This window comes from Cyanistes caeruleus, chromosome 3 (assembly GCF_971803275.1).
Source record: "Cyanistes caeruleus chromosome 3, bCyaCae1.hap1.1, whole genome shotgun sequence".
Classification (NCBI taxonomy): domain Eukaryota; kingdom Metazoa; phylum Chordata; class Aves; order Passeriformes; family Paridae; genus Cyanistes; species Cyanistes caeruleus.
Window position 1 is genome coordinate 66015756 of NC_141703.1, and position 12813 is coordinate 66028568.

Genomic DNA, 12813 nt, shown 5'->3' on the forward strand with positions numbered 1-12813 from the left:
GTCAAAAATATATAAGTTTTCCATAAAAAATACTTATTTTTCAAATTTTTTTGTGGCTTTAGATGCAGTTCCTTGATGTATTAGTGTTTTAAATGCTGCATCTGGTCCTCTACAGGACTTCAAAATAATTTCAGAAATGTAAATGAGCTGTTTGTTAAAATCTAGAATGGAAAATTTCCCCATGGGCTAAATTATTTATCTTTTTTTAAAGTTTTCTTTTTTGTACTGATGTACAACTTTAATTGTAACTCTATGTAGTACAACTTTTGGCACTGTTCCAATTTCCTCTAGTGACAGCATCAAATATTTTTTCATTTGGAAATCAGTCAAAATTATGATGATTTCTGTTAAGTTTGTCTGAAATGAGACAAAAGGCTTATATTGCATAGGCCACAAAACAGACGTTGAAAATGTTTGGTTGCCTCCAGTTTTGTCTGGACATCAAACAGATGACCTGGAAGTTAAAGGTCTTATATCTCATTAATAATAATACAAGCTGTCAAATCCCCCTGACCTAGTGTGTTCCTTAGCACAGGGCAGTGAGTCAATACACTCAGCACAATCCCAAGAAGTCTGGAGAGAAGGCTTTTCACATTTAGTCCTCAGGCCAGTGTGGACTCACTACTCATGCTGGCTCAGATGGAAGATCAGCTCTTGTTTATCAGTAATACTGCTGCTTTCTAGAAATATTTCTACTCTGAAGTTCAAAGTTGCTAAAAGTTATGGCAGTGCTGGGATGCTGCATCTGTCTCAGAATTCCTGGCCTATTTGCACTGGGGAGAAGGCTCCTCCAACCTCGAGGCAGACATCCAAGAAGAAGGGAAGATTCTGTAGTGAAGGCTATGATACAACAAGACTAAAATTCATTAAAGGCAGTTAGTGGCTTTCCTTGTGTTTATTTGGATAAATTGCTCAATCTCCTCATATAACAGAGTAAATAACATGTATTCATTCTTGCAAGAGTGTTGTGAGGCTGTAATTCTCTATGGCTGATGAGGAAGTCAGGTTCTGAGTTGATTGAGCCCACGCAAGTAACCAGATGCCTGCCAAAGCCCTTTGTCTTCCTAAAATAGCTCAAAGCATCATATCCTCCTATTTTTATTTCCTTTCTTTCTTTCTAGAAAATACTCTTTCAGAGAGTAGCAAAAGATTCCATCAAGGATCCCTTGCTTAGCTGGGGTATATTTGCAGCTGTCACCAGCTCTATGACAAAATAGATGAAGCGTGCTCCAGTTAAGAACATGTATCTTTCAAAAATGTCATTAAGGCTAAATTCTGCTCTCAAACACACACAAACAAGTCTCAGCAAGTGAAATGCATCTTCACAACAAAGAGAAAAGAACGTCTTCCTAAAATATAGAATTCATAAAACCTGGGTAGATCAACATTTATTTTATTTTTTTAATGACCTATTTTAATGCAAGATCAGTGCTCTAAAAAAATACCAAAACCCAAACCAAACAACAAACTTTGTTAAAAGAAAACCGCATATCTACTCGACAATATCTCCCTGTAAAAATGCAAGCTTATAATATTAGAACACACCCACATATTTTTCATTTTGAAACAATCACCCTCTAAGCAGGAGGCAAACTGTTAGCAAATTTATATTTTCAGGATCTTAAGAGAAAAGGTAAGTATTTAAGAGCCCTACTGTAGCATTAGGAAATAAAAATGGATAAGGACAAGAGTTAGTAATATCAAGTCACTACAGTGGATTTGATTGTATTATCCAGAAATTCACAATATATTAGGAAACTGTTAAAATTGACTGGGCTATCTCAATCATTAGTTCTAACAGAGATATGACTTGCCTCTTGAAGTGAACAGTCTTGGAAGAAAAGGAGCTAAAACTGAAACAGAAACACGTAAAATATTTTAATACATAAATGCTAAAATGAGAACAAGGTCTTTTGCTAACTCATACTGTAAGACAGTTTCAATACTGCTTTTGTTAAAAATTGTGATGCAAACTTTTAAGTCATAATCCTAAGACCATAATAACATGGAATCAGATTTTTATATTTTATTAAAATGTTATTTAATATAATGAAATCCGACCAACTGCAATTGCACCATATGGAATACTAAGATTATATAATAAAAATATTCAGGCTATAATTATTTATAAATTCTCCATCCCATATGCAATTTATCAAAGTGAACTTTACATTGATTTGTGCCACATGGTTGATGAAAAACTAAAAAGAGTCTCTGGAACAAAAGGTATGTAGAGATAACTTACTATGAACAATCTCAATCTGTTTCAAACTTTCATTTTTTTTCAGTTTTAAGTTCACAAATCAAAATATTGTATTATTTATATCCTCTTAGTTAAAAATTTTCTAAAACCCAAGTTCTCATCTGTTTAAAATGTGCCTTAGTTTCATGGAATAAACAAGGCTAAATTGTTTTAGTTAAATGTGGACAATCTTAAATCAATTGAAACCTAGTTTATAAAGATTTCATTTAATTCCTATCTCTTACTGAGACAATCCAAAGCATTGTAAATCAGGTTTGAATTGATTTAAGCTTTAAAGTTAAATTGGAGGCATATCTGAATATAGAAATTCCTATGTGTCATTTCACTGTGAGCAGTAGCTAGATATAAATGATGCTGTGCTATACCATAACCAGACAGATCTCAAAGATTTCCAGATCATGTCTACTAAATGTACATAACTCTTTAGAATTAGACAAGAACAGACAGTGTGGCTTTATTTGGACCCGCTCTTCAGAGACATCAGAGATTGTTCAAACCTCTTTAGGCAAAAACCCCACCTTCTTTGCCTACTGCTTTTCCTGATTTTAGTTGCTGGACTCAAGTTTCAGAGCCAAGTTTCTATATACTGAAAACTAGGAAAAACAGTGATATCACTGTATGTGAAATCATACAAAATCAGCAAGCTAAAGAGACGTTATCGTGGGATTCAGGGGGTTTTTACCAATGCAAAATTTACAGAAGACATGTATGATACTGTATGTGATCATTAACTCTCAATATCAGCACGAAAGATGAGTGAGAGTTGAGTAGCAAAGGCTGCAGTTAATCCAATAGTAAAACTGATATAGTGGAGCGTGGGTTCTTTTTGAGAAGCTCACAGGTTTTGGTACCATATGGCACCATTATCACATCACCTCACCACACTTGGAAGAAGTTTGCTTGCTCTGTTAGCATTGATAGGGAACACAAGGGCATCCTGTCAATATTTCAGGAGTTTTTTGGGTTTGGTTTTTTTTTTTTTTCACTTTCTATTATTTCTGTTTTTGCAATACTGACAATATCTCACAGTTTACAAATGGTAAAAGTAAAGGACTAGAATTACTGTGCCATGTCCTGAGGGATCAAGGGATGCCATCAGGCTGCAATCTTGAGTAAAAGGATAAATTGCACATTAATTCTTAAGGACACATTGAAATACTAGGTTTCTGCAGAGGGATGTAGCTATAGGAATAGTATTGCATCAGTGTGTTTGAATGAAATATCAGTGTTGTGGCAGATCAGACTTCATATCTGACTGAGAATTTCCAGACTAAGAATTTATCCTGTCCACTTTGCAGTTTTAATCAACATTTCAATTCAAATGCATATTTCAGGCTCTGAACAGCCTTTTAATCTCCTGCATGCATATTTAGTTGGAAGCACTGTTCTTAGCTGTAAGAACTTAGCCAAAGCAGTACAGAGTTTTCCTTCTAAAAGAGAAAGTGACGTTGATCAAATTATCCCACTCATGGTCCTGCTTGATGCACTACTGTGTTGTCTTTATACAACAGTGTCTCAGCAGCAGTTAGCAAGAAAAGCAAGAAAGCAAGCAGAGTGACATATTAACTAAGATAATCATATACTGATGCTTGCTCCCAAATAAAAGCATTTATTTCCCCCTCTCTGCTCTGCTCTAGTTCTAAAGCATGAGGCTAACTTCCATGTAAACAGTTGTTGGAGGGGTTTTTGCCTTTTCATTTTCTAATGTTTTTTGTTTGATTGTTTTGCTTTTTATTTTTTTAAGCATCTATTTATGATCTTATCCTTGCTACCGATTTTCACTATGGTATCAGAATAAAGTGCAGGAGCACTTAGAAATTCAGTTATGCAGAAAAAACCATGACATCACAAAACTCTCCTTTTGTGAAGTAGTTTAATAAAGATATGCCTAAGTAAATCAATCTAAAAAATTTCATACTGCATTTCATACTTCTCAGTTTTATCCCATCTGAGAGGAGAGCGCATTTTCAACTTTCAACATGCCTGTTTTTCTAGACTACTTCTCAGGAAAGGTAGTATCACCTCTAGGACAGAGCTGTAACAGAACCTGCTAGAAGACAGATGAAACAGATCTCACTGCATTCCTTCACCCAGGCAAGGACCAGAAGGGCTCTCTCGTGCATATTTACAGAGGGTTCACTCCCAGCTCATATGCTAACTCCTGAAGTTCATAGCTTGGTTACAGCTTCATTCTCTCTCTTAGTCCTTGCTTGCAACAGGCAACTTTTTCTCTCACTGTCACAGATGGGTTGAGATACTGCAGATCCCCCTTAACTCCATCACTGAGAGAACTAGGCGCCAGCAGGAGGGCAGGTGTCTCTGCACAAGCTGCGTGGCATTTGGGATCACGCACAAGCACACTCTGACTCACAAAACCCTGACTCGTGGAATGAGTCCGCATTTACATTTTAACACAGAAAAAAAAAAATGAAAAAGAAAAGAGAAGTTTTGCATTCGTATTTTTCAACAAGTCACCCTCATTAATAAAAGCACTTGAGGTGTTTCTATTCCTCACATCTCTGCTCAATAGGCAATAGTCACATCTCTGTGCAATAGGCAAATGCTTCGTAATCACTGCCCATACCTCACGGAAGTAGAGAGGAAGCAATAAAATCTGAAATACAAAGAATCTGTTCATTCTGCGATTGTATGCTGAGCTGTCAATATCAAGACATTAACTGCAAAGGTTAAGAACTAACAAGCTTAAAAGAGCCTTTTGACTCTTATCTTAGTTCTAATGAAAAGTATAATTACCTGCAAGGTTATCAATCTCTTTTTCTTGGAGCAGGCTAACAGCATCATCATCTCCCTCCAGCATAAGCTCTGTTTCTGCATTCTGATTCACCACAGCTTGACTTCGGAAAGCTTTCTTTGACTTCACTACATCCTCTTCAGTGCCTAAAAAAAGGTTACAAATGTTGTGAATTTACTTGAATAACATTTAAAAGTTAAAACAATGACAGTCAAGTAGTAAAAACATTACAGTATAAATAATTTTTATCAAAAAAAGGACCCTTTTCTAAAACTTTACCAAGGTTTACAAAATATGCAGCACTATTCTGTTCTCTGTCCTGTCCTGAACAAAATACAAACTTTTCCACAAAGACTCTCCTGGTTTTAATAATTGCTATTTACTTTGTGTTCAATGTTGTTCCATTAGTTTTCCACCTGCAACAAATTCAGCAGGAATTTCTTTTGGGTTCCTGGTGCCCTGACTCTGACTGACCTGAGAGCACAAGCCACCTACTCTAAATAAAGAAGCTGCTTTCAGGAATCAAAATCTCTCAGGATTTTTATCTTTTCAGATAGGAGGGATAGGATGATGAAGTAGGAGGTGGTTTATCTCTGATACATGGTAACAACTAGGTAGGCTATGCAGAGATTCAGAAAAGACTGAAAAAAAAGACAAGCACGGTGAGGGAACTTCAGTGCACATCTGTGTGTGTGTTTTTAAGCAACACAATAATGATGGCAGTACATGGATATGTGCCAGTTACCCAAAGGTTTTAATGGATAATTCTCATTTTTCTTGACTACAGTTGGATTTTTCTATTCAACCTGATAGTTCCTTATGGCAGGAAATTTAACTTAATGCATTTTGGGAATATCGTCCTGAAACTTGCCTGATTTTATTCTTATGATGTAAAAAATAAATCCAAGTGTGGTCAAATGACAGAATCATAATTTGGTTTTATAAGTACCTTTCATGTTACTGTCGTAACCTCCTAATAGTATTTCTTTTTTTAGCTGGGAAGAGGTAACAAGTTTTATTTTCAGTACTATGGACTGAATGTAGCCTCAGGCAAGAAAGATTTCTATTTTTTTCTTAAACAGAAAACCTTGCATCTTCACCTTGGACCATACAAGACCTGGGCATCTCCACTTCTGTCAAGAAATAAACCCCCTAAACTCTTTTTTGTAGGATAATTTGGAAATTTGCTTCCTACTAAGCTGCAGAATGAGTGTGAAAACAAGCAAAACTATACACAAAGTATATACAAAACAAAAAGATTTTGTTTGTCTTCCACAGTGCCTGAACTTAAACAAGATAAAAACTATTATGTCAGATGTAAAATACTGTGGTAAAATCCAGTAAGGCTCATGGCCCCCTATTAATACAGGACAACTAAGAGGAATATAATAAGCAGACAGGTTAGTGAAGATAGATACATGGAATGGAATTGATGTATCAAGCAGTTTTGTTATTACAAGCAGTTGGGAAGATGTTATGATTTTACCTCCTACTCTTATAATTAGTTAGAGTCTTTTAATTAGTTTGTGCACAGGAGAGTCACAACACATAAATAAAAATGCTGGAGGCACATCTTTCTGTGGGTGTGTTTACTCTGTTTGAAGATCACTGCTAACATGCCACTTCATCACAGGCTGGAGATAACTCATGTTTTACATGGCCTAACACTAACCTTTTGGATACTATTGCTATTATCTCAATTGCTATTTCTGAAACTACGTTCTGAAACTCTAAAAAGGTGAAGAGAAACAAGTAAGCAAAACCCCATTTCTTTTACCAAGCTCAAAGTTAGGGACTTGTTTGCTGTTGTCTCTATTAGGACCATTCTGATAGTGATTAAGACCGTGCTGCTGTATTGTAATATGCTATGTTTTGCTGTGTTCAGTTACTAGGCTGTGATCATTACTTCACTTGCATAGGTTTTTACTTAATTCAACTCACTAAAATTATTTGCCCAATTTAAGACTGGTTCATTTAACTGATTGTTGGAAAAGTTTTCAATATTAGCACAAGTGTTGGATTTTTTTTGTTGGTTGGTTTGTTTTTTTTTTTTTTTTCTTTCTTATTCACAAAAAGAAGCAAGAATGGTAGGAGTTAGGAAGAAATCTCAAAATGTAACGTGCTGTAACAGATTTTCAGTTTCATTACATCAGAATTGTTTTGCATATTAAATCAGTAGGTCAGGATCTTAATACACTTCTGTTTAAAGCAAGGGAGCTGAGCATCACTTGACACAAATAATAACTCCTGTTGTGAAACATGTGACACCAGAGGAGAGCAGGCCTGAGATGAACTAACATGGTGAAGGAAGAAAGCTTCAAAACACCGTTCTCTTCCTTTTTGGTAGCTCTAATCAGTTTTATGTAAATTTCTGAGCTTTATAAAATGTGATAATCTTCAAATTAACTAATTAAAAAGTACTAATCTGGAGTAAGAGTCAATCATTTCTGCAGTAACTAATTAATGACAATTCTATACAATTATTTATGCATGAAAATATATTCTTAAACTTACCAGAAAGTAAGTCCCAAACTCCAAATTATTACTAACATTTAAACTACATCCAAAGAACTTGAAATTCAGGGTATTTGAAATCCCTTGTGATGAGTGTACCAGATTACAGAAATATTGCCAGACACAGGTGTAAGAAACATGGCAGAGTATAAGGCATTAAATTAGTTTGGCAAATTTGGAGCTTAGCAACAAGACAAATATATATAAAATCCATTCCAGTTTATAATATTAAAAATACATTTATGTCTATGAAATATAATAAATAGTCCTTCTTTGTCCTGATGGGAAAAAAAAACCCCTCTGGTTTGGCTGTTGTTAAAATTTATCACTCTGTTGAGTGCACCTTAGTTTTGCTGTACTGTACCAAACATCTATCTAAATGAAAGTGTACAGGACCTGGAGTTGCCCTTCAATCACTATATCCTTTATGAATTAGAGTTCCATTTATCAAAATTACAGCAAGAAGAGTAAGGTCTCACAGGGCTGTCTCATTACAAGGCTTGTAAACACTGTCCTTACAAAGAAATGGTTTAACACCTAACAAATCAAAAACTGATTGGGAATAGAATTTATTTGAGATCATCTATCTTCGGAAGACGTGCTGTACTGAGTGCACTTCGTGGCCTTTCTACCCATTCATCAAGAAATTAACAAGCTAATACCACAGACCACCAGATCTCCTTGGATCCTGAAATGTGAAATATGTTCAAAACAGATCTGTCACAGATGTTCTATTTTTATATTTCAAGATGACTTCAAAAAGGTTTTAAAACAAGAGAAACTCTCTAAATAAGAGAAAGAAGAAAAACAACTTTAAAACCAGACAACAAACCGAATAAGAAATTATATGACATAAACCTATGTCTATTATTGTTAACAGTGATATAAAAAGGAGAAATGAATAAATGAATATTTGATATCTCAGGGTGTTGGAAAAAAAAATCAAAACTCAATTTTGTTTTCAAAGTTTCAACAAAATTACTATTAAATTAAATCTATGGCCAGACATTACATTTCAAAATTTTCAGCACACAAAGAGTCTCTGTTTTAAAGACACAAAATGAAATTGTATTAAGTCTAATTAGAATAGGTTTCAAATCCATTAAAACAAGAAAAAATAAAAAAAAACCTAGATGTCATTTCAAGAAGGCAATGTTGTGACACCAGAGGGCACAGAACTAGAACTGGCAGATGCTATCAGTTCTTGTCCTTATCAAGTTCCTTCTTAAGGGATATTTTAAGGAATAGACTTAAGGGATAGACTGGGATTTGAAAAGGAGCCTTGAAGCAAGCAGCTAAGTATTTCTTAAAACTAGCTTTTGCAGATTTTGAAGGCGGTAAATCACTCAGATTGCACTGAAGTCCAGCTGAATTTGGTGACTTGCTTTCTTGAAACTTAAAGGCTTTGTCTTAAACATATTTCAAAAGGCACAGGACTAGATAAGCTGTTAAAAAAATCCTTCTTTCATTACATCTGTTAGATTATTTTCGTAAATGTGCATGTTACAAACTGTCTTTCTACAGTAATTTCACGAAAACTAAAAACCCTTTAAACTGAAACTCCTTTAAAATAAATCAAAGAAACCCACCAACAGTCGTCTACAAAACCTCAATATCCATGGGAAGGTGTGTATTTTATATGTCTGAAAGACTGTATGAACTGCACAGTAAACTTGTTCAGTACTGACAATAATATACTAATCTCTCTTCTAGTAGCATTAATTTTCCTCAAACAGAAACTATTAAGCAGTCAAAAAAACCCCAAACAGACAAACAAAAAAACAAACAAAAGAAACCAAAACAAAATCCCAAACAAACAAACAAAACCCCAAAAGAGCCACAAAAACCATTAGCACAACCCCTCAAAATCTAATAATTTCCCTAATTAGAGCAGGAAAATCTCATGTCAATTTTCAGATACAGCCAATAGAAGTATTTAATATACTTCATGAAACAAGGGTGGGTGGGGTGGGTTTTTTTATTATGTTATCTGAATTTTTGAGTCTCTATTTTCAACTAAATCAATGAATTCCCTACTGGGTTCTATAGGTCACAACAGATTCTAGGGATGCAATCTACATTTCAAAGACTCTGTAAGTGTCCAGATCCACAAAAACTGTCCATAAATAGAATTGTAAAATTAGCAGCAAAAACACATATTATTGATTTAATTATTGATAAAATAATATGATAAATATTGTTGATTTAATTAATGTTTATGTACTTATTTCAGTAAAAATCAAACTAATTACTATTATTTAGTAATGTGAACACAGCAAGGGAGTTTCTAGGTCTCTCTTCTATTCATTTACTATATATCCGAATATAGTGTTTTATATTTTTTTTTTTCTGTATTTAGTAAAAAATGAAGTTAAAGATATGGTTATTTTTAAGAAAAGTTTGCTTGGTAATACTGTAGCCAACAAAAGGAGACTACTGCTTCTTATAAAGTTGTTTCCATAGTTTACTTCAGCGAATTACCGATAAGGCAATTTATGTAGTGAGTGCTCTTTGATCTTTGAAGAGAGATGGCAGAATGGAAAGTTAACCTCATTTTAATGTTACCTAAATATTCTGACAGGAAATTCTAATGTTTCCAAACATCTGGAAATCTGCTTCATGGCATGGTGTTCTTCTTTTCTATAAGAAACCTTTTTCATATACTGTCTTTTACAGTTTTATGTGGCTTCTAAAGGAGCATTTGACATACGTAAAGTCTGTTCTCTTTACAGTAAAATGCTGCATTTAATTAAAAGCTCTCTTTTATAGTGGCTAAAGTGGAGTTTTTGTGAAGCTTAGCTCTCCTCAGAAAGTTTTAAAGGTAAACTTGCTTCTTATTCCTTACATATCTTACCGTATGTACTGCTCTGCAGAACACTGATTTTCTTGCTGAATTTTCATCACATAAGGTAGTTTCCACTACTTTATTAAAGAAAGAAATTCAGAATTAGCTCCTCACAGGAGGCTACCTGACAGTTCATGATGTGAACCATGAAATTGTATCACAGGTGAAATATAATTTATCAACAGAGTTTGGAAGAACAAAGCATTTTCTTGAGAGAGATTTTTTTTCTTTATTGCACAAACTAAGTTTTACCGGAAGAACCAATCTTATTTATGGGCAAAATTAAAATGTACCACCACTATCTACATTTTTTGTTCATTCAACACTAATAATACTTGAAAATACTTAGAAAAGGAGATTTGCTAGATAATCTGCCTTCCTGCTTTATGTATTCTAACATACATAAAGCTTTCATTGCTAATCTTCAGTAACTTGATTAGGCCCCGGTACCCTCGCAGCGGTCACAGTTACGGAGAGCAGCTGCCTGGGAGTCTGGAAACCGACCTCTACAAAACCCACTGAGATTAAATCATCGACATGGTGACCACTCTGTCTCAGCCTAGTATCTTCCTGCAGGACTATGGAGCCAGCCCTCCTCGGGCTGCCCTCACTCCATGGGAAACATGTACCAGCTATCCCTGGGTCTGCGCAAGAGACTGAATTTTTGGCTTTGCCTAGCAGCCCGATGCTGGCATGTCACAGCCAACTGCAATAAGCTGTCCCCACCTGTGCCTGCTGAGGTTGTTATTTAAATTGCAATGTTTTTCTGGAACGAGCAGCTTTGACTGGCGTATAATTTAGTTTCCCCCGAGAATCAGAGAAGTGACTGTTGATAAAGAAAGGCTGGTTTTAATAGATTTAATAAAAAACAGAGAAATCTAAATCACGTTTTCATTATTAGGGATCTTTGAAGAAATAAGGAAAAAAAAACTATGAAAATTGCATAGAAATTAAAAATTGTATATATTTGTATTGGAAATTTCTTCCACTAAAAGTAAAACCAAATAACATTTTTGTTTTCTATAATGGATAAATACCTGAAAATGTAATCATAGACATTCAATCAACTTTTTTCTAATTTTTATACGTAATGTCTGATTTAATGATCATCTTCATATTTGTAAATAAATACTTAACTGCTTTATATGTTTTCACTTTTCATATTCTCAGATGTTTTGCACTGTAAAATGAGACTGACAGACTATGCAATGAAGATTGAGATTACAGGCAAGGCCAAAATAAACATGTTTCTCAGATGAGGCTGAGTGCTTTAAAAAAAATAAATACTTGTAGTCAAAATGTTTTATATTAATAAAAAGGGTCCCTCATAAAAATAAAGGTTAAGGAACCATGTTGGGTACTCTTTTTTCCTTTGGTTCCCAGATAGGAAATCTGAGATTCAGAGCGGCCATGAAATTTATTTTTAGAAGTTGTCAAGACTGTCATGTATTTGAGATTTCAGGATTTCTGAGCGTACGAGAGGGATCCTGCACTGATTCAGCACCGACTGTAAACAGCCAGTGGGTGACAGAGTCAGATATTCCCAGTCCAGCAAATGTTCCAGCGCATTTCAGGATCCTGAAAGGCAGTCCCCATTCTGACTGGAACCGGAGGAAGTGCCTCTAATGGGAACTAACAGTCAAATGTTTATATTTGGATTAAGATGTCGTTTGCCACTGTAACTTGTACACAGAGGAATGGATTCATATTTCATGACTGACAACCTTTACAAATCCCTGATAGTTTGAAGGGCAGCATTTTGGCATATACTGTAGCTTGATAAATGGCAGAAAGAAACCAAATTCTTCTCTGGATAATTTCAACAAGCAAAGACGATATACAAGAAAAATAATTAAGAGCGATAAAATTTTCCTAGGTGTGTTTCTAGCCATTTTAAAAAAGTACAGTAACAGCTGAGAGGAAAATATCTGCATCACACCAACAGTTATTGCTCAGTGGAAAGGACATCAAGGACACTTGCAAGTAAGAGAACTGGATCAATATTAACGCGATTTTCATTTCATGCTTCCCCAACTCCAGTAAGCTGACAATATACTCTGATTATGTGAACTGCCTCTGAGTAACATAGAAAAGGTTATTAGAGCAAGAGGTGGAAATGGAATGCACTTTTTATATTGACAGGTCTGCTAATAGAGTGTACTGATTTTCAAAGCCATGCAATGTGTTTTCACAATTTGGTTTTGACAGCAAAAAGGAATTTCATTTATTCTTAATTCAAGGTATTCACATGTAAGCAAAGGTTCCTTAAGACAGGACACTGAAGAGGGTAACCAAACTATTCCAATAGAAAGATTTAATTAATAAGGCAAGAAACAAAAGGTGATTGAATTTCAATATGTATGACATGATAATGAAACAATGAAATACATTCCCTAAATGAGGCATTCTATGCTTTTGACATAGCATCTGATAAAATCT

The 12813-nt window shown here is 34.8% G+C and overlaps 1 protein-coding gene across 19 annotated transcripts in view; it reads right to left on the reverse strand.

Moving 5' to 3' along the window:
• The window catches only part of NBEA (neurobeachin), a 460255-nt gene that overhangs the window by 161587 nt on the left and 285855 nt on the right, over positions 1-12813 (reverse strand). For 18 of the 19 annotated variants that reach the window (XM_086881592.1, XM_086881590.1, XM_086881589.1 and 15 more), the window contains one exon: positions 5018-5161. In XM_086881592.1, the coding sequence (XP_086737718.1) occupies positions 5018-5161 (144 nt within the window). Of the gene's footprint in view, positions 1-1814; positions 1854-5017; positions 5162-12813 lie in introns of all 19 variants that reach the window. The other variant, XM_086881593.1, reaches the window with a different exon arrangement.